The 22,698-nt window shown below is 31.3% G+C and overlaps 3 protein-coding genes across 6 annotated transcripts; 2 read left to right on the top strand and 1 right to left on the bottom strand.

Annotated features, from left to right (window-relative positions):
- Positions 1-5,952: 5,952 nt before the first annotated feature.
- LOC118648771 (S-adenosylmethionine synthase-like) lies at positions 5,953-22,242 on the top strand. 2 transcript variants are annotated; one of them, XM_036295190.1, is made up of 10 exons: positions 5,953-6,078; positions 7,535-8,299; positions 16,390-16,467; positions 16,808-16,930; positions 17,448-17,560; positions 19,337-19,480; positions 19,890-20,108; positions 20,476-20,658; positions 20,775-20,908; positions 21,232-22,242. In XM_036295190.1, the coding sequence occupies exons 2-10, from the start codon at positions 8,185-8,187 to the stop codon at positions 21,338-21,340; spliced, it is 1,218 nt and encodes a 405-aa protein (XP_036151083.1). In that variant the 5' UTR covers positions 5,953-6,078; positions 7,535-8,184; the 3' UTR covers positions 21,341-22,242. The 2 variants fall into 2 exon arrangements, with proteins under 2 accessions (XP_036151083.1, XP_036151082.1); XM_036295189.1 differs by lacking the exon at positions 17,448-17,560 and adding an exon at positions 18,260-18,372 and having other exon boundaries at positions 5,955-6,078.
- LOC118648770 lies at positions 8,306-11,878 on the top strand. Of its 2 annotated transcripts, XM_036295188.1 has the most exons (5): positions 8,306-9,095; positions 9,166-9,395; positions 9,466-10,166; positions 10,387-11,037; positions 11,214-11,412. In XM_036295188.1, exons 3-5 carry the CDS (start codon positions 9,960-9,962, stop codon positions 11,337-11,339), a joined length of 984 nt encoding a protein of 327 aa, XP_036151081.1. In that variant the 5' UTR covers positions 8,306-9,095; positions 9,166-9,395; positions 9,466-9,959; the 3' UTR covers positions 11,340-11,412. The 2 variants fall into 2 exon arrangements, with proteins under 2 accessions (XP_036151081.1, XP_036151080.1); XM_036295187.1 differs by having other exon boundaries at positions 10,387-11,878.
- Positions 12,183-15,008, bottom strand: LOC118648772. Of its 2 annotated transcripts, none has more exons than XM_036295191.1 (4): positions 13,795-15,008; positions 13,233-13,429; positions 12,450-13,030; positions 12,183-12,367 (listed from the first exon to the last, which is right to left on the bottom strand). In XM_036295191.1, the coding sequence occupies exons 1-4, from the start codon at positions 13,926-13,928 to the stop codon at positions 12,329-12,331; spliced, it is 951 nt and encodes a 316-aa protein (XP_036151084.1). In that variant the 5' UTR covers positions 13,929-15,008; the 3' UTR covers positions 12,183-12,328. The 2 variants fall into 2 exon arrangements, with proteins under 2 accessions (XP_036151084.1, XP_036151085.1); XM_036295192.1 differs by lacking the exon at positions 12,183-12,367 and having other exon boundaries at positions 12,404-12,574; positions 12,924-13,030; positions 13,795-15,006.
- Positions 22,243-22,698: the final 456 nt, after the last annotated feature.

Here is a 22,698-nt window from a genome sequence, read left to right on the forward strand (position 1 = left end):
TCACCATGACAGATACGAAAATATAACTCTCATAAGATTAACTGTAGATGTAATTATTGCAAAAAGCTAGCTATTATATATAGATTATTGCTAAGACAGCAAAAGGCGTAATTCTCTTTGAAAAGAAACGGTATTGTAATCAATATCGTAATAAGTCATGGAAGCGATGATCTGCGATGATTTTCGCTATCGAGGCGACGAAAATGAAACTTATCAAAAGCCCACCACGTTAAGACTGAGTTCATTCGGGATCAAAGAAATCTCCGTAAAGAACGCTAGAGTCGCGGAATTGCACGCGCTAATCGTCATACGATTATTGAATATATAAAATCGGAATAATGATAACACAAGGTGGCCTTTCTTTATTACTTATATCGCATACTGCCTTTATTAAATAAATTTACAAAATTATTAAATAAATATTTCCAGAATTAGATCGAACTGAAAAAATGGCATTTGTTTCCATATTATTGATACGTGAATTTTTCGCCATACTTTTTCACCGACTTTTATTCGTGGGAATTCGCAAAATTCTAATTACTAAAATGACTCCTTGTGTTAACGTTTTTACCTTTCAAACCTATAAGTAAACGAGAATCTATAAATAATCCGCATGCCAATGTTTCATATAATTATTTATATTAATTATAAGATTATGTTACATAAAATAATTATTGCATGAATAGAAAATGTTTATATTATAAATATATATAACATATACATATAAATATAATATGAAATAAACCGATCAAATGTTAAATGTCATAGATTGTACATCTTGCTTGTTATGTATCTTAATGCGAGATAAGCTTATTTTTTATATGCGAACAATCTAAATGCGAATCGCTTGTTATTTTCGTAGGAAAAAAACGTGAACTAAAATTTCCGGGATATAAACATTAGCGATTATATACTTATGTCGATCACATGTATTAATGATATGAGCACAAAGGATCGCATTATCAGTTGTTCGACTTTGATGTGTACATACGCATAATGTGGATAAAAAGTCACGTTAATTAGACTCTATGGATACTGTACGTGCCCGGTTCAATAAACCCGAGAACGATATTGATCTAATTTGCAAAAGATATCGAATGTAACTTTGGTGACGATTAACGTATGGAAACGAGCAAACGATGTTACGTGAATTCACAAATAAATAACGAATAAATGAATAAATCCTATTATACAAATGATTTGATAGTTTGATTCATAGTACATTTGCCAATACATACATTTATTCAAGAAACAAAAACTCTGCTTGAAAATCCAATTCTCTCTCGCAAATGTAAATTCTTTTTATTAGAATGATAAAGGAAGTTATTATTACTGCAATTATCAAACTGCAATTTTTTGTATATTTTGTATCTTTGTAAATAATAATACACTTTATAAATTAAATTTTTTAACTTGAAAATTATTAATGCTTTGATATCAATGAATAAAAGCTATGCTTTTAGACAATAGAGTAAAGAATGAAAAGTAATGCTGTACGATATTACTGTATAATATAGTAGAGTATTAAAATAACAGTGATAATGATATACTATAATGCAGTAGAGTAATGAATGTCAAATAGTAACGATGAATTATTGAAACATATGCATCAAGCATTTGTAATAAAATTTACGTGCTCTTATTCTAATGAATCTAAATGGATCACGAACTTGCACAGTGAAGTGCGATATTCAAGTGAGAGAAACAAGAGTTCTCAAACGTACCATTAATCTTGCGTGTTATTTTACAAATAATCCGGTCAAAGGACTTTCTATGGATTATGTGCTGCAACAAAGCATGTCGTCATCATTAATATTATTGAAGTTATCATAAAAATACAATCACTTGTATTATAAAAAATACAAGTGATGCATTACTTCTTCTGGTAATGTATATTGATGGGCTATTCGTTCGATAGAAAATCGGATGAATAGCCCATCGATATATATTGCCAGAAAAAGTAGCATCACTTGTATTTTTTATAATACAAGTGATTGTATTTTTTATGATGACTTCAATAATATCAATGATGACGTGGATGTGTGTGTGTGTGTGTGTGTGTAAAATTTTTTAATTTAACTTTTCAAAAATAAAGATCTTTATCTCATACAAAAAAATACAATTTTTTTTTTTTTTTTACATAAAGGAACTAATTTTTTTGTGATTGTATCGCGAATTACTCCGTCTAAGAATTTTAGAGACGTTTTTCTAAACGTCTACAATGTTGAATAAAAAAACTAATGCACTCAAAGTTTGTCTTATCTAACGCACGTGTACGTATAATTTTCAAGTTTGTTAGCATATTTGTCAGTATTTGATTATTAATTGCTATGTAGATAATATCGTACTCTTAATTTTAAATGTTAAACTGCTGATATTGATTACGCCACAGTGACATGAAGAAATTTTAACATTATACCATGAAGTTTTGGTATTATAAATTATATCTTATGTTAATGGATATCGCAACAATACTGAATTGCGAAATACGTGAATTAAAATGATACAGCAAAAAAGTCTCAAAAGATTAAATAAAACAGATATTTGTAGATTTTTATTTCAAGAAATAGTTTCTGAGATAAGGGCTTAAAGTTGGTCAATCAGAGATTACGTTTAGGCGCTTGGTAATATTGCTGACTCACGAACATGCAACTGTCTACACATAATTTGTAATTAGCTTTAAACCAAAACTGTTTCTTGAAATAAAAATCCGCAAATAGTTTTATTTAATTTTCCGAGAATTCTCTTGCCATAGTACTTCGATTTGCGAATTTCGAAATGTCCTGTATATTAGTATTTTAAATATAAACAGTTATATAACATGAACATATTCAAGATATTACGAAAAACGATTTACAAGAAGAATTCATAACATATGCGTTATGTGTCCGACGAATTTTTTGCACTTTTCTTTAAGATTAAGATTTAAAAAAATTGTTTTTCTAAAAAGAAATGATAAAATTGAATCAAGTATATTTTCTGTTTTTTCCTTTTAAGTTGGACCACATAAAGTTAAAAAAAAAAACACTTTTTCGCACTAACGCGTATTCACTAAAAATATTATCACTGATTTATTTTATATTAACTTATTCTCTCATTGTAACTACTAGTTCTTTAACTTTAGAATATTCTATTTAAATAAAAAGAATTATCTGAAGATGAGAAATGTACAAAAATAGCCTCGCAATACCGTGATACTGACTAAGTAAATTGCTGTTGACGAATTAAGCTCTGATCGTCATCTTATGTTTTAATTGCAACAGAAAAATCGTGAATTTCGTCACACTGATTGATTATGCCCCACCTCCTTTAGAAATTGTTTTGCATTAAAATAATCTTAAATACAAAAAGGCATCTTCTGCAGCAGCATTACAACACTATATATACAATATTATTACAAAATCGTGACTTATTATTAACCTTGGTTCCTTATTTTTATGAGATTAACGACAAAGAAGAGTTGTTTACAAAACAGAATCGATGAAAACAGAGAACATACATTTGTTTTTCTTTTTTACATTTGACGCCAATGACGAGAAATTTAAAAAATGACATATGCTTCTTATTTGCTCTTCATTAAATCTTCGCTATTACTCAAAAATTATTGCAAGTTGAATTTAATGCAATGTAAAATAAAAGTAAAATAAAAGTTTTTTTTTATCAAATCCTAAATTTTTTCAATGAAAAGTAGTATATATAGAAGGAGGAATTCTTAAATAAATCATTAAACAATATTTTCAACAAAAGTCAAATTAAATCAATTCGCACATACACATATGCAATATATGTATATGCACACATGTAAATATTTTAAAAATTTATTTAAACATTCTTATGATCGAAATCTATGTTCGATATTTAATCCTATATAATTATAAGATTCTTGAAATATTTAAGATTTACGGCTGATATGTTATAAATTATAATATAAAATAAATTGTATAAAATCAGAATTAAATTTATAAAATTTATTGTTAAATATCTGTTGATTAAAACATATATTAACTTTGTATTTATAGAATTTACCATCTTGTTAAATTTTCTCTTTTTTTATCTCTTTCTTTCAAATTAATTCTTCGTGATTGAATGTATTATTATATTTTATATATTTAGTTAATATATTTATTAGGAATAGGAATAAAAATATATTTATTAAGAATTAGTTAATTATTATCTACGAACGCGCTTTAAAGCTTCCTAAATTTCTGCATCAAATATTGTAAATTGTTTTATCTTTTGAAATTTTTTTTTTATAGTGTTAGAATGTTATAATTTTATAAATTTTTTATAATTATAATTTTGAAACATTATAAATGTGCATAACATATATGTATTTGTATGATACAACGAAATATAATGTATATGTAATATTTTAAAAAATTTCTTTAAGTTTGTAAACAAATTTACAATTAATTAAATAAATAATTATTATAGTTAATGAATACGGTTTCTATATACAATTAAATGAATGATTTCTATTTATAACAAATATTAGAGATAATAAATGATAATCACTATTACGATTAAGTGTTAATCAGTCACGCAATAGCTTTACATTAACATGATTCGCAACTTATTACACGTGAGTAATGTATGACGTATGAAATGATCAGCAACTTTAACGTCATTAACGTCATTAACTTGACATATTGAATCGATCGACAATTTTGACTATGATTACAATATGTTATTCGCGTTCGTATATAATATATTATGTTTCTTTACGTAACACAAATCAAACTGTAGAGAAAATAAAATGCAAAATAAAACATTATCTACAATAAAAATTGTAGACTTAGATGCTTTAGTAAGTGTATCGAGAAAGAGTTCAGTTTTATATTCTAATTTTCCATATTAGTGTGATTACACAAATTCTCTTGATGCTTTGTAAATATTATTTAGGGTTTCGGATTTCTAATTGGAGATATTAAAAATCAAAATTTAATAATTCCATAGAGTATAACTTTACCATACCATACATTACTATATAATTATCACAGATAAGCTTAATAAGTACTCTCTTTACTTCTATTGAATTTTGTTTTTAAAGTTATAGTTTTTAGAATTTTGCGTTCAAGATTACTTTGTTAAAAATTACTCCAGTATGTAAACAAAAAACATAAAAATATTTAGAAATATTGATTTCACGTATGTATTTTTAAACTTTTCAAAATAATATTGTATAAATAAAAATAAAGAAAATATAAATCGATGTGAAAACACAACTAATGAACAATGTATCTTATTCAGCTGAATCTTCATGCTTATTCGGTGCACAGTTTAATGAACTTTAAGAGTATATAAAATTACACAACCAAATCGGCACGAAGATCTAGTCAAGATCTTTTATTTATACTACTTTTTTGTGAAATTTCTGTTTGATATAAAAAAATAATAACTTTACTGAAAAGAAAGAAACTAATTAAAAATATAATTTTTGTATTGTTTTTTTTTACAAAAAGTTAATTTTTTGTAAAAAAAATAATGCGTAAATTATCTTTTTAGTTTTTATTTTTTCAGTTTGATTATTATTTATGTATATCAAACAGAAATTTTACAAAAAAAAAAGAAATTAGTATAAACATATATAAACATATTTTCATGTATAATTATACATATTTACATGTTTTTATACAAATTTTTTAATTTACATATATTTTTGTTTACATGAATTTGGATAGAATTCAAATTATTATACAATTTGTATCACCCCAAGAAGAAAACGAGACCATAAACACTTGTGCAATTTGTTGTAAAACTGGTATGTCATCCTAAAAAAGACTACCAATCCCACTCCACTTTCGCGATCACCGATATATATAAATGTCTAGCCGGTTTGTATACTCTCGCATAGTGCACTTCCATCGAGTGACGATAGCGTTCATCTCTCCGAACGTCTTGTACTCAAATTTCGCAAGCTCCGCGGCTCCGTCTTGCACGAATTAAATTTCCGGCCGTGTCAGGAAAACGCGACAACGCTATAATAGATAACGCAGAATTCGGCGCTGGGTGGAGCTGAGACTTTCGGAGATAACGCAACTTAGAATCACACTGATAAGCACTTAAGCAACATTATCGGTAAGCATCCAAATGTATTTGTACATTCTCGCGCGCGCGTAGAAGTAAAATTTTAGATCCGAAAGAATTCCCATTGTTAATGTCAGATGCGAGGAGTAAGAGACGATTCTTATGGAAATTTATTTTCATTTCGCAACTCTCACTGATTACCTCGCACATGACGCAATGTTAAATACTTCGCGCGCAAAATGACGGAGCAAATCCTAAGTGATATTCGTCATGAAGATCATAGTGTCATATTGATAAACCAAGAAAACGTTAATTTATCAACAGAAAGTAACAAACTTGTTATATAGTGTCATCACTCCTTTGGACTATTATTAGATATCTACATTCTCATGATTTCAGGAAAAGTTTAAATTTCCAAACTCGAAGATTGATAATCGTTTAACATGGAAGCTGATTTCATTCAATTAGATACCATTGTAACAATAAATGTAATTTCAATATATTCAATATAAATATAATTTTAATGTATATATAATACAACATATTTATACATTTATTTTTTTACTTACACTAAAAAAAATATTTTATTTTAAAATGTTAAAATCTTTTATTTCTATCTTTGTTTCTAATAGTAATACACAATAATAGTAACTAATAATCGATTGGTTATCAAACAGCTGTTACTAAATATTTCATTATATTAACCAAACATTTAGTTAAAATTATTTCATCATGCTTAGTAATTATCATTTAGATTTGATTATTATTACCAAACTTTTTCAGGGTATCAAATACGGATGAATATTAATAAAAGTTATAACAAATATGAAATAAAATGGTAATATGGAGTGAACTTATTGTTATTATTTATTACAGTATTGTGATCATACCGTGCGAGTATCTAAGAAATAAATCTTCACATCACAGTAGATCAAATTATATCGCAGCAAATCAAATTTTACAAACCGATTGATAAAATTAGATCTGCTCTGATATAATCTGATCCTTGATATGAAGATTTTTTCCAGGTAGTAAACACAACTCTTATAAACAGATGAATATTATGTTTACTGTTTAGCAATGTCGAAGGTGATCATTGTATCTTCCGTTATTTATGTTAAACTGCTACGATTCTTTTCGTATGAAGACGAAAATGTGATTTTCATCTACGGCTACTGTAATAGAAATGCCCGAGCTGCTGCAAGAGATTATCAGCAAAGATTCTCTAACAGCAAAGTCTTTCTACTTATTTTTTCTATTAATTTTAATTTAAAAAATTTGTCTTACAATGATGAATATTTTGAAATGGGACAATAATGATACACATGATAAATCGATCTATTTTTACACAATATCACATTAATAGCAAAAATTTCATTTTTATTATAACTTACTGCTCACACAATGAACACAATATTAATAATAAGAACAAGAGTTACGTCTTTTTCAAAAAAATAATTTCAATTGCTTGTGGTATTCTCTAACGCGCGTGTTTCGTCTTTCGTAGGAGCACGTGCAGGGAAGCGGCCGGAGCAGAGAACAGCTGACGGGCGATTCGAATTTCGCGCGGAGTGTACACGCGTGTCACGTGACCGGCGATCGCGCGGGCAGGCGGGCCGAGGTTATAAATAGGAGTAGGCTAGCCGCGGGGAGCCTCTTTCACTTCCCGCTACGCGTCGCGGCGCGTTGTCCGTCGCCCATTAGCCCCGATCATTACGCGGTGTGCCGTGTGCCTGTGTGGAGGCTGTGGAGCTCGTGCTCTCCTCACGCGATCTGATCCGCTCTCCCTCTCGCGCACGCCGTCGCTCGTACGTTCGCTCGCTCGCTTCTCAGGAAGCCCACCCTCGAGAGAAGAGGAGGCCACAACAGGTAACGATTCCGGCGACTCCAAATCTTACTGCACTCCCAGGTGGTAACCTCAGAGCGGGAACCTCGCGCGTAAACCACAGGCAAGAGGAAACGACGACGACGACGACGACGAGGAGGAGGAGGAGCATCAGGCACGTGGAGGAAAGAAGTTCACTCGCGGCCATAACGCACGGTAGCAGCGGGGCTCGGCGATACAACGGCGGTACACCTGGAACGGAACTGAGTGGCGAGCACCCGCTACGAGACGACGAGGCGACAACGGCGGCGACGACCCCGAAACGCAGGAAGATGCCGGAGACCGCGCACCATATGAACGGCTACGCGAACGGCCACGCGCCGCCCGAGCTGCAGCAAGACACCGCGTTCTTATTCACCTCGGAGTCGGTCGGCGAGGGACACCCAGGTGAGCCAGAATCCCTCCCGGATTACGGGGAGGGGGGAATCACCCTCGAGACGGTCAACCCCCCTGAGAGCCGGGCCCTGCGCGGGGTTCGACCCTGCATTATCGGTCGAAAAACGTCTTTTTTATTCTCTCTCTCTCTCTCTCTCTCTCTCTCTCTCTCTCTCTCTCTCTCTCTCTTACTCTTTCCTTCTCCTTCTCCCTCTCGCTCTACGTCCCCCTGTACCTTGCCGCTTTCCACCACCACCCTACCGCTACCACTAGCAGCAGCACTCCACCATCATGCCGCGTACGTCGCTATGGAGGAGAGGATCACCTCCCGTGATCCGTGCCGCGCTTTTTCCTACCCCTTCGTTCTCTCCCCCTCGGCAAATTGATCTCGAATTCCATCTCCCCCTCCCGCCTCTCCCGGCGACGACGCTCCGCGGAGAACGAGCCTCAGAAAAGGAGTATCGGATCTCGCTCTGTCTCTCCCATGGCTTCTGGCTTTTACTCCATTTCTCGGCGCCCTGGCGCCGCTGTGTGCACATTGCCGCTGGCGGCGCGCCGCCGCCATGTGCTCGCGCGCCGATCGCAGCGCGCGATCGGCCGATGATGCGGACGGATGCCGGCTGATTTGTCGTTCATGCCGTTCGTGGCATTCATGTCGGGATTAGTCATCGCACGAGGATCCCGGATGAATCCATTCCGCCTTTTCCTGTGTCTCGTTTTAGGAGACGCGCGAGACGCTTATAACCGTGGGAACGTGGTTCTTAATCGAGAGCGGGTCCGTTCTTTTCGGACGCTGGAGAGAGAGAAGGTTTCATTGTTTCGTTAGAGCATTCTTACTCCTTGTGGCTTGAATTTTCTGTAACTTTTCCTCTTTCCAGGTTTTCCTTCCAATGCGTCTGATTATCAGCTGTCTGATCCTCGTCGGAATTCGTTAGAAGTTACATGGGTCTAATCGTTGTTAGTAAAATATACAGTACGAGATCTCTGTTGCCAGATAAAAAGAGCTGTTTCTAAAGCGACCGAGGAAAAGCGTTACAATCCTGATCGATTCTTTTAATTGAAATATCGATACGCGACAATGCTGCGGGAACCACGTGTATTATACTTCGTGGGTGTCTACATTAGCATTGGATTAGCATTAATGCAGGCTAATCGAAATTAATCATTCTGTGTTATAGAAAGGACTGTGAGCTGAAAAAACTGGCAAGGCAAGAATGTTCGAGCAGACTGATGTCGATTGAGAAATTTTTCTCTTTTCTATTATTACTTATTCCCTGTTATAGCCTTGCTATTACGAGTCCAACTGACGGCAGAAACAATTCAGCATGAGCAATAGAGTCATTTTTGAAAATTTTTTTATTATTTTAAATAACATTATAAGTTCTAAGAATATTATAAAAAATATAAATATTTGTAATAGAATTATTATGACAATGCAAAATGAACTTAAAAATAAGAAGAGTTTGAAAAGCGCCAGAATGCCCGCCATTGGTTCATGACGTCACTATACATGATGTATATAGGATGCGTTCAGGGAGCTCACTACTAGCATTATTCTGTCATTCTGTATCAGTCATTAGACCACATTAGACGTAAAACAGGAATAAAATAACGCGATAACGTTGGTAGCATGCTCCGCGAATGTAGCCATAGTTTAACATAAACAGTTGTAATGACAGAAAGTACAATAAAACGAAAAGGTATTTATAAGTACTGTTTTGTGCCAGGATGTTTAAGTACGACAATAAAAAATCCTTGTAAAATATTCGTGTGTGTCCCAAAAGGGAAAATGCGAAAAAAATGGATAATACAAGTTCGACGTGATCCCAATAAAACATCATTGATTGCGCCTTTTTATTGTTGCGAAGATCATTTTGATGTAAGTATTATAATTATTATATAATGGATCTTTTAAGTATTAATTTAATTTCTGTAGTTTTATTTTTACATAAATAACATTACCTAACCTAAGCTAACCTAAAATATGATTTATAAATATTTAAATTTATGGCAAAATTTACAGAGTTTATGTAATATATATGTTTACATTATTTTTTATACAAAATTAAATAACATTAATTTAATATTAATTGTTTCAGTTGCAACAAGATTTAGAAAATTATATGCGAGTTAAACTCGATCAAAATGCAGCAATACTCCTTAAAAAAGGAGTACTTCCTCGATTTTTTGATTGTCAGACAGATAGAAAACGAGCATCATCTTCGACACCAGTAAGATCAGCAGTTAAAAAGCTCAGACAACAATGTATTTTACAGGAATTAAATAAAGAAGAAATTGATAAAAGATCTGTTTCTCAAGAATCTCAAAATAATTCAACAGACATTGATTTTCCAACAACTGAATTTAACAATTTAATATTAAATGACACATTGAATTTAAAAGAAACAGAATCTATAGTAAAACATAAAGGCATTCAAGTATCTAGGAGACCTCTTTATCGCAGTGTTCATACGTATTGTAATATTATGCCCACATCTACAACGCGAGAAGTAAAAGATGCAGCTTGTTCTCCTATTAAAAGCAATAAACTACAAGATAATTTAAAATCTTCAACATCAACAAGTATAACTGCAAGTACTACAAAAGATTTAAATGATACACTGGAAGATTGTGACGAATATTTACCTTATTCTGATGAGATAAGTGAAGAAGCTTTAAAACAAAGCAAAAAAGATATACAAGAACAAACATTAACAATGCGAAAATCACGTATTTTGAATAAGCCTAAGGTATATATTGGTATGCAAAATAATGCATTATTTATTTTAAAATTGCTTGCAGATGAAGCTGATATAAAGTTGGATGATATTTATTTAACTTTAGAAAAAATTAAACTTAATCATTCTTTTATAATTTTGGGTGACGAATATGGAAAAAGTCCTAGCAATGCAAATACTATTTTCAGAAAAACCATCCCTATTTTGGCACATTATTTGAAAAAGTTTATATTTTGGCCTTCTCAAAAAAGTATAAAAGCATCTTTACCTCTTCCTTTTCGTGCAAGATACAACAATGTACAGTCAATAATTGATTGTTTTGAAATTGAAATTCAAAAACCAAGTAATCCATTATATCAAGCACTCACATGGTCCGAATATAAAAAATGTAATACAATCAAGTATTTAATCTCAGCTACACCTGATGGAACGATTAACTTTATATCAGAAGGTTTCGGAGGAAGAACTACAGATGCTACAATAGTCGAAAAAAGCCAATATTTAAATGTACTTCCACCTAACTGTAAAATTATGGCAGATCGGGGCTTTAAACATATAGAATGTCTATTACAGAAAAAAGGATGCACACTTATCAGGCCATCTAGTGTTTCAAGTAACACAAATCTAACAAAATCTGAAGTTATAGAAACAAGACGTATAGCAAGTTTACGAATTCATATAGAACGAGTGATTGGAAGATTGAGAGATTTCGAGTTTCTTACGCCTCATGCAGGAATTCCTTATCAAACGTTGGACATTATTGATGAAATTGTATTAATTGTAGCAGCTTTAATAAATTTGCAAACGCCCATAATTGCACAATAAAAAAATATTAAAAAATTTTGTCAAAGAATTTTGCTAAAAGATTGTATTTTTTGTATTACATATTAAAGTATTAATACATGTATAATCTTATAACAAATAACCTATATTGTATTAAACACAAATAAAACTAAATAAAATTTTGACACATAATATACATGTTACCTTATATTAATTTATCTTTTTGTTTATTATATAATTTTTTAACAAACGACATTATAAAGAATGGGAAAAACATTTTTTTTCCAAAACTCCATACTTTTTTGTATTAAATTCATTATAAGTTTTTCATCATATATTACTTGTAATATTATAACATCATTACTTGTTTCGAAATTATGTCTAGCCATACAAAAATATCCTTTCTTCATTTTGGACATAAACATTTGAAGTTGTATTTGAGCCAAATATCTATTACATATTTTCTGTTCTGCTGTAATATATTTCAATTCGGCTTTTGATGTTGTAGGACATTTTATTTCTACGACAAAATCAGGACCAATGCCATCAGGAGAGGCACCTATTACAGGAAATTCAGGATTTAATAATAAACCACTTTCTTTCAACTTTACTTGTATTTTCTGTTGCAAAATATTTAAAACCTTTTTCTCTAAATCTTTTCCTCTTTTCATTGCTTCAGTCTCTATAATTTTAGCTGCTCCAATTATTTGTTCAACTAATGTGCCTCGTTCAGTTTTACAATGAGCAACTTCATAAATTCTGGATGCTGTAATACGACCGTATCTCATTTCCATCCATAGTTTAGATTTAGATTGTAATTTTGTTTCTTGAGCTACTTCAATACACTGTTTGATAGACATTAATTGTTTAGAAAAGGCCAAAAAGTCATCTGCACTTGTTCCTTGAGTTTTAGCAAATTGTATTAATAACTGATGCAGTGATAAATTATTACATATTTCTAAAGAAATTAAATGTCTAGATATCTGACTAGTGAACTGCAAAATCTGCATTTCATGCAAGATTTTATCAAAAAAATTATCAGCGTTTTCAAAATTATATTTCATTTGTGGCTTTTTCATTTTTGTTGTTGTAATACACTTTATATTAATTCCTACTTGAGCTAATCTAGATTTTTTCCAATAGCATATTGTTGCTGTTGGTTCTGGTTCTTCACTTCTCCTATGAACCCACATCATAAAAGCAATAGCATGCTTACAACCACCTGAAATATGTCTCTAATTACTTTTGTTATGTCTAATCAATTAATTTTTTTTTCCATATTAATAATTTAACCAAAAATGTCTTAATAGAAAATATCTTAAACTTATGTACATATGTACATATAATAAAAACATTTTTAATTTCTTTATATAAAAAGATATATATGCTTTTTTTTATTAAAAATAACAAATTCTATTTTTTACCCGCAGAAGCGGCACAATCATGACAAACAGCTTCTTTAATTTCTTCAGTCTCTTCATCTATCTTAAGAAAAACTGTATAAGGTTTACTTCGAATTTTATGCTCTGGACATATTTTTCCTCGAACAGTGCATATTGAGCCTTCTCGTTTCAGCTCAACATATCCAATGGCATTATCTCCATATTCTTCACGTTTAGATCTAGTAAAAAAATTATATTAATTTATGCTTTTTTGACATTATTTTAATCATTACATTAAATATTTTATCATATTTTATTATTACATGCTAAAGATTTAGTGTATTAATGACTTTTAAAATTACTTAATTAATTTATTATTTAATATATATTGTACACATAATGTTGTTTCATTAATATGTATATGAAACATAATATACTAAAAAATACTTTATATAAGCATAACTATTTACATATCTTTAAATTGAGAATATAATACAAACATAACCTATTTTGTCTATTTTATTTAATATGCTTATATTATGGATATTAACATTGTAAATATAATTACATATATATATATTTTTTAAATGGAAAAAATACCTACCTTTCAGCTTTAACACCTGTAGTCTCTGCGATGTTGAAACACTCACTTTGAGTAAAAAAATCGGACAACATTACCACTGTCATTTTTGGTAAATTGTCCGATTTTGCTTGCACGAAGCCCTCAGATCGCTTCATCGAAATGCCAATTAAAGAAACAATGTATGTAATAAAAATAATTAGTTACATAACGTGTTTGCATGCAGCCACCTAAAACAATGTGACTTATGTCATATATCGTGACGTCACATTATCTTCGACCAATCATATCACGTTTGAAGGCACGTGACATTTTTCGAATTTTTAATGACTTTTAATTAATTACTGATTGATAAATACGTATGAAATATTACTTTTTAAAGTGTAATCGACATTGATATTACTTACACTTAATAAAAAAAAAACATACATAATTTTTAATTTTTTTGTGAATGACTCTATTGTTCGTCATGCGCAAAAAAAAGTGTTCGCCATCTTCTAGAGTTCTAGATGATTCTCTTCGCTACATAGATGGCGCGATTGGTCGCCCATTGAATGCCATTCGACTGTTGTTTCTTTTGTCGCAATCGATTGACTTCAACGATTGAATTAACATGTTGATCGCCCAAATTCAAAACAATCGACAAACAAGATAGAACTCGATTGTTATAAGCCACGCAATCCTTAGAGAGAGAGAAAGAAACGAAGCTATCGTTAACCAGAACAGAAATCAACTCTGCACATCCTTTTTTCCTCCTTTGTGCCTCTTTATGGTTCTTTTTAGCATTCTGTACCTTGGCTGGAATCTTTTAGAACTGGCCATGAAGGACTAAAACGCTTAAAGTCGCGATATTCTGTCGTATGAATAATATAAATCTATGAATATATAAATACACAATTGCATATGTAATATTTAAGATTAGTTCATGATAAGACATACAAGGAACATGAATATGGAAACGATCAAACTATATAGACAAAAATTAGCTGTATAATGATTATAATATAACATAATATTATTATTTTACATATATATCCAAATACATTAGTTTTAAAAGTATAATAGACACGTGAATTCCAATATGAATATTCATTTTTTATCTAACGACTTCTAAATTGGTACTTATTCTAATCTCCAGTATTACACTCTATTAACTAGATGCAGCATTTGACATGATATTCGAAGATTTTTGTGGAATAAGCAAAAATTATTTTACATATTAAATGGAATAAAATAAATAATATATTTTATATTTATATAAAATATAATAATTATGTACAATAAACAATGAATTATATAATTATATTTATTACATAATATATAATATCATTTTATATGTAAAGAAATTATTAAATATCTTGAAAACTATGTGTACACTGCATGCTCAAATGCTGCTCTCGTATCTCTCTCTCACAAACATTTATCTCTTCTAGATTTAAATTTTATTTTCTCTACCTCTTTTATCTCTACTTCTAACAGAAATTTTTTTAAACATTTGCCATCGGTCATAGAGATTTGTCACTAACCACTGAGCCAGTAATCGATGTTCTTTTTTCTTCTGTATCGCATTTTCTACTTTTTTTTCCAACGCTCGTTTTTTTTAATGCCCTTTTTCAATGATTTCTCATGATTTCTGTGAACCGTAAGTGTATCTACGATTCAGCGATATCTACAAATGGGAACATCACGCAAATAGTTTTTCATAAAAATATCAATGTAAAAAAATCGGGAGCGCAAAACATCGCTTTAACTTGTAATCTTAAATAACCTTTTAAGACAAATTGGTATCTGAAAGTGTTACATAGTAATATTATCAACCTGATAGTAAATTGTAACATTTCATCTGCTTTATCAAACTCCCTTTTAAACAGTCTTGTTATTTAAAAAAAAAAATTGTGTGCTGATAGCAAAATATTGTAGTGTTTTACCTACTTTAGAATAGTTGTTCTAAAAAAAAAAATTATGTGCTAATAGCAAACTGTAGAAAAATTGTAAAAGATTATGTTGGATTTATATAACATTGTTCATATAAATTTCTTCCTGTTTGATATCCAATCTAAAGATGGTTGCTATAAGATTTTATTAGTATCTCCAAAAAATCGTAATATTACAGCTAATTTTAAAACGTTTAATTCATTTAACATGTTCTTTTTTATGCAATTAATTTTTAAAGGTTGCAGTCGTAATTCTTGTACCTTTTAATTTTAATTATTTCGAAAATAACTGAATATCATAATTTATTTCTTCGCGATTTGCTCTTGTATTGCTAATTATCTCTACGGTTTGTTTTCTTTCTTTACATCACGGTTCTAATTATATCAAAGATAAAGAAAGAAAGTTCACGAGTCACGTGTGCGATTTAGGTGAACTAAGTTTGGATTAACAATTCATTACTTTTTTTAGATTATGTTATAATACAGATATAATGAGATATATCTTTATGTCATTTCTTTATATAATAAATTTATTTTTTCTATTCTTTGTTTTTGCATTGTGTACAGTTTTTTAAAAATAAGATTTTAATTATATTTTAATCATGTTTAGACATTATTCTTTTAAATGTTTTGCTCAATAATTTACTGGTATTAGTATACTTATATGTCTTATGTTATTTTTTAGATAAAATGTGTGATCAAATAAGCGACGCCATTTTGGATGCACATTTGAAACAAGATCCCGACGCTAAAGTTGCATGCGGTAAGTTTCGCCAAGACAGTGCCGATTTCTTCGGGCACTTGAACATGTATTACGATATCTATTTATAAATTAGTTTGTATTCGGCCGTGAACCAGTTTTAGGCCGGAACTTTTGACTTGTATATCTGCTGCATTCACAATATTTTGTTAAAAAAGAATATTTTTGAAAAAAAAGACAATTTTCCTAAATCGTAGCTGCGCCTTAGCATTTACTTAACAGTCTTTAAATACAATCACATCATTGAGATATTCCGCATTAAATATATATATAATTTTTTATGTTGACATTATATGTGCAACAAGTGGATTTTAATTATCGTACTTTTTTTTATTTGTTACAGAAACTGTTACGAAAACTGGGATGATACTCTTGTGCGGAGAGATTACATCAAAAGCTGTAGTGGATTATCAGAAGATCGTACGAGATACAGTGAAACACATCGGTTATGATGATTCCTCCAAAGGTATGGCAACCGAAGATATCTTATTAGCGTTATATTTACCCATAATTTCAGTGATGCACGTCTGTCACATCTTCCTTCAATTGTCTCTGACACTTTGTTGGATGCTACTAACTGTATGTTTACGCGGAGAAAGATTAAAATCTTTATACTCGCAACAAAATGACAAGTCATTACTCATGTAACACATGCATGCTTTGTGGCTGAAAAGATAGCCAGCTCCCTCGTCCTCATAAAATCCGGCTGGTTCGGTTCACCTTCATCTCGAATTGTTATGACGACACGTCCGATTATGGCAGAAGAGATCCAAGCACCAAACAAAATATTTGCAATTTTTCTTTTAATACCGAATATTAATATGATTATACCAAGACGAATATAATTCTTTGACGTGTTTAACTTGGATCTTCCATGCCTCGATCGATCAGATAATCAGTATTCTGCTCATTCACTTTCGGATAAAAAAAAGATTATACAAAGAAATGAGTAAAGACTGTGTAACTTAAGCGTATCGTGGCAGGATTCGATTGGCGTACGTTGAACCTTTTGGTGGCGATCGAACAGCAATCCCCAAATATTGCGGATGGTGTTCATACGGACAAGCAAGAGATGGACGTGGGTGCAGGTGATCAGGTACATAACCCATTCTCAGCCCGTGCCACAGAACAGCCAAAAATAATTCAATGTCAACGATCTGCCTTATTCTTGCTTCTTGTTCTTCCCTCGTCACTCCTTGAAAGATGTTTTCAAATCTGTTTTACTGTTTTGTATGTCACAAGCGTGTGTTACATCTACGTGTGTTTGTTTGCGTTATGCAGGTGAGACTGACAGCATCTGTGCGAATATCTAAACACCATCGCTGTAAGATAATACCGCAACATAATTCTTAAAAAATTCCTTGCAACGAATTCTGCAGGAAATTTCTTTAATTCGGCAGAAGTAATCTCGCAGATAAATTAAAAAACCATTGGAATGTGATTCCAACAAAGTGCCGATATTTAGTTATCATGTTTATAGGAAGTAAGGTTGCATGTACTACGTTCGCATACATATAATTTTGTTTATATGGCTTGCTGTCTTATCTAGAAAGAATTTAACATGCACAAGACAAAAATTTCCAAGAATTTGATTCTATATTTTTCTAATCTTTGTACATGCAGCCGTCGTATTAGCTTTAATCAGAATTATTAACCAGAATTATTAGGATCAACATGTGGTCTGATGATAGCCCAATACACCAAAATGGCGGAATATCGTGCAAGAAGAACGCGTGTCTACGCGTGAAAAACGGTAGTGAATATCTTTATCTCACCACGTTAATGATTTCTACAGGTTTTGACTACAAGCTGTGCAATGTTCTGTTGGCGCTCGACGCTCAGTCACCAAATATCGCGGCGGGCGTTCACGAAAACCGTAGCGACGAGGAAGTGGGAGCAGGAGATCAGGTCAATTAGCATTGTCATCGTTGAATTAATTTTTATCTTTGTTTTCTTCTGTTTTTTCCTCTCTTCTCTTTTGATCGTTTATCATCTCTGCACTATTAAGTATATTTCTTTATAGTAGCTACACAAATAGCATTTTGTCTTCTTTATTTTATTTGTAACCTTAACCTTTCTTCTTATATTTCTTCGCAGATCCTATTAATTCTAATTCTTCTTATTTCTTTGCTAGAGGTGGCGGTGGCATGTGATTGAATATTTCTTCACATATCTGTTGCATTATCACAATAGTATGAATGTACTACTGTAAGAATTGTAAGAAATGTTATTCTGTTGTTAATTCTTTAGCTGAATCTGACATATAGAAACTGCAAAATTAAATAAATATCTAAAATGTACAGCTTGTGCAAGAAAGTTCCTCTAGATTTAAAAATATTTTGTAAATTATATAGTATTAATAATGTCCCCAGTAGAGTAAATTAACCATGACTTTATTGAATATGATTTTAACACATTATTATAAATTTTGTTTATATAATAGACATAATTCAGAATATAATTCTTTGTTAATTGATATCAAATTAGTTAATTGCTTATTATAATTACTGGTGTGAGGTGTAAATAGTTTGTAAATTAAGTTTTTGTTGTCATTTATGTTAATGTGAGTATATTTCCATTTGTATGTTCTGTTCTGTGTGGCACCCTTTATTGCATATTAGCCTTATTGCTTTATATATTCTTTACAATTTTATATATCATAAATTTTATATAATAAATACTGTTTAAAAAGTGCTTTTTTAATCTTTTATAAAGCTTTTATGTAAAAATACAATGTTTATTTTTATATTTTGACGGCACGTAATTTTAAATACTTGTCTATATATTTTGTAATTATACATTACACAAGATTTTAATAACTTCAAACTTATCTCATAAATTTTAGTTAAAATAACTCAAATTCTTCTATCAGGGTCTAATGTTCGGTTACGCTACCGATGAAACCGACGAATGTATGCCACTGACGGTCGTACTGGCGCACAAATTGAATCAAAAAATCGCCGAGCTGAGACGAAGTGGTGAATTGTGGTGGGCTCGTCCAGATTCAAAAACACAGGTTTGATTTCTATATATCTATATATATTTTTAGTTTATCTTAATTAATAAAAAATGCAGAATCTAAGAGAATTTAATGAGATAAAGCAAACAAAAAAGTCGGGATTAATGGAATTTGAGAAATTCGTAAGTGAAAGAGTTGTCTGTATCAAAAGATTTTCGGGTGTAATCGTTACTTTTACAGATACTTTATCGATACTTTTCATATTCAGACTGTACAATAAGAAAAAAGTTTATGGATGATGGTTATTCAATGATTATTCTTTGTATTTGCTACGCTCGAGTGCCGTGATGACTAATTATTTATGAGAATAATCCATCAAATATAATTTATTTACAGTGTTTTTATATAATAATATATTAAAAAATTAATATATAATTATATAAAATGTATATTATGTATGTGATAGGTAACCTGCGAATATATCATGGACCATGGAGCCTGCGTACCTATAAGAGTCCATACTGTTGTGGTATCACTGCAACATAGTGAAAAAATTGGTCTAGATGAATTGCGTAAAGCGGTCATGGAGAAGGTCATCAAAGAAGTAATACCAGCAAGATATCTAGATGAGAGAACAGTCTTCCATGTGAATCCTTGCGGGGTTTTCAATATTGGTGGACCACAGGTATTGCTAAAGTTTCCAATTATATTTTTATTGCACGATGTAATGAATGCAAATGTTAATCATTCTCGATCTTTCACGTTTAGTGATTTAGATAATTAAAAAAATCATAAATGATTATTCGATGATGTATTTTATATATATATTTGCTACTTTTGAATGCCATGATAACACATTACTTTATCTGAGAATAATCCATCACAAATATAACTTTTTTAAAATATTTTAATTTTAAAAAATTATTTATTAAAAAATTAATGTATCTAGATATATTATACGAGATGTATGTTTATGTATGTGATAGGTAATCTTTAATAAAAATGTGTATCATATCTTATAAATTCTGATAGATTTTTGTTAAAAATTCCAGAGTGACGCTGGTCTTACTGGACGGAAGATCATCGTAGATACGTACGGTGGTTGGGGAGCGCATGGTGGGGGTGCATTTTCCGGTAAAGACTTTACAAAGGTGGACAGATCAGCTGCTTATGCCGCAAGATGGGTTGCCAAATCCTTGGTAAAGGCTGGCCTTTGCAGACGCTGTCTTGTACAGGTAAAATTTGCAAGCGTCACAATATTCTTATTGAATCACATGAAACCATTTTTGTAATGTAATTTAAAAAATTCTATATCTTTGAGTGGTGAAAAATGTATGTTTATTTATATTAGGTTTCTTATGCAATTGGAGTGGCGGAGCCATTGTCTATTACAGTTTTCGATTATGGCACATCTACACGTTCTCAAAACGAGCTCCTAGATATAGTGAATAAGAACTTCGATTTGCGACCCGGAAAAATCGTCAAGTACGTATATATAAATAATTTAATATTTTTTCTCAAATTTAATATAATCAGTCTAATTATTCTCGATATTTTTCATGTTCAGAGACAATAAGAATAAAAGTTTATAGATGATTATTCGATGATGTATTATGTATTTGCTACTTTTGAATGCCATGATGTTATATTAGATTCAACTGAGAATAATTCATCAAGTATAACTTTTTTCTATAATATTTTCAATCCCGATATATTATATAATAACTATATAATTTATATATAATTCTAAATAACAAATTACAGAAGGAACTAAATTAAAAGTATATGTAATTTTCTTTCTTATGTAGGGAGCTAAATCTTCGCAATCCTATTTATCAACAAACCAGTACGTATGGTCACTTTGGACGAGACGGTTTCACATGGGAGCAACCAAAAAAATTAATTCTCGATGATTGATGAGAGGGTGAATCTTAAATTGGTCTCGGCGTTTCTCGATTTTAGATATCCGATAGAACATCTGTTTCTCTTTCTCTAACTATCTCCTTCTCTATCTCTTCCTCTCAGAGAAGTAACCGTGTTATTACAAATAATGAAAACTAAAGAATTTCGTCCGCGATACTTCGATCTCTGTGTGCCGCAGCCACCACCGAGATCACCGATTTCTTACGCCAATACTTAGAGAGGACTAGGTATAGGCAGTTCTCTTTCTAGTTCTTTTGCCATGAAATACCGCATTATATGTGACAACAGGCATAGTACAAATCTCGTCCATATGTGGATATGGACAATCATTTCTTCCTTCATTCTATTTTCGGTTTTTCGCGTGGTGGTATATCTTTTAACGGCACAACAAACACGTAGACATAATTGATGCATTACGCAAGAAATAAGGCAAGCCTATATTATATGGATCCCATTGTATGTTTCTCCATGTTCAGGTTTTGAAAACTTTTTTCAACTAATGAAAATTAACATCAATTTGATAAGAGGTTGCAAATCGATTCTTTTTCGCAAATATTCTTTACTTATACTAAAATATGAAGAAGGGAAACTTGTAGTGAATCAAATTTTCATCTGAAGAATAAACACAGGCGCTATATTGATATGTGTTTTCAGATTCGGGAATGTAACTGCAGTCTCATAGATTTTTAGCTATATTTGTAGTCCCCTCGCACGTACATGAAAGTTCGATACTTCAACTTGATCAACTAATGAGTGGGCTAATTTTTAATTAGAATGCACAGATTATACATTGCAGGTTACTTAAAATTTTATTTCGCTAAGGACATTTATTGATTTATCAATCGATCTTTCGTGTACGTATCTTCATTAGAATTATTAATCGTTGAGAAAAAAAAGTGTAAATTAATGACAATGTGTCCACGGCATATGTATAGCAAAGAAGGAAATGACGTTTATTCGCGCGTTTGTGAACGTGTTCACGTCATGAAATCACGTTCGCGTTCACGATTTTCACGGCAGATAATATGATACCAAATTGGATGCATTATCGACTAGCTGAACCATTGTTAATATTTTAGGATTTAAAAATCATATTAGTCTAATTGAACGGCTTCGTTGTAAAAATAGTTTTCATCGTTTTATAGTATACCCGCGAATATTGGTAACTATGCAAACGTATTTAATCGCTCCATGAGTGTACGGTCATTTCCCTATTGCTATTGTTTTAACTAAATAGAACAATTGCAGCAGATATTACATTAGAGAAAGCGAAACCATTGAAAATCTAATCCCGGTAGAGGTCCAGCACAGACCGTGTGACGGAGCTCGGAACTGTTGTAGAATTTTCAATG

Source organism: Monomorium pharaonis, unplaced genomic scaffold (assembly GCF_013373865.1).
Source record: "Monomorium pharaonis isolate MP-MQ-018 unplaced genomic scaffold, ASM1337386v2 scaffold_681, whole genome shotgun sequence".
Classification (NCBI taxonomy): domain Eukaryota; kingdom Metazoa; phylum Arthropoda; class Insecta; order Hymenoptera; family Formicidae; genus Monomorium; species Monomorium pharaonis.

Bases quoted from the DNA above. Each gene is read 5' to 3' on its own strand.
- LOC118648770 (XM_036295187.1), top strand. From the start codon at position 9,960: ATGACAGAAAGTACAATAAAACGAAAAGGTATTTATAAGTACTGTTTT. The intron at 10,167-10,386 runs GTAAGTATTATA...TAATTGTTTCAG, and splicing joins GTTGCGAAGATCATTTTGAT to TTGCAACAAGATTTAGAAAA.
- LOC118648772 (XM_036295191.1), bottom strand. From the start codon at position 13,928: ATGAAGCGATCTGAGGGCTTCGTGCAAGCAAAATCGGACAATTTACCA. The intron at 13,430-13,794 runs GTAGGTATTTTT...TTTTTTTACTAG, and splicing joins ACAGGTGTTAAAGCTGAAAG to ATCTAAACGTGAAGAATATG. The intron at 13,031-13,232 runs GTAAAAAATAGA...GACATATTTCAG, and splicing joins TGATTGTGCCGCTTCTGCGG to GTGGTTGTAAGCATGCTATT.
- LOC118648771 (XM_036295190.1), top strand. From the start codon at position 8,185: ATGCCGGAGACCGCGCACCATATGAACGGCTACGCGAACGGCCACGCG. The intron at 8,300-16,389 runs GTGAGCCAGAAT...GTTATTTTTTAG, and splicing joins GGTCGGCGAGGGACACCCAG to ATAAAATGTGTGATCAAATA. The intron at 20,659-20,774 runs GTAAAATTTGCA...TATTTATATTAG, and splicing joins GCAGACGCTGTCTTGTACAG to GTTTCTTATGCAATTGGAGT.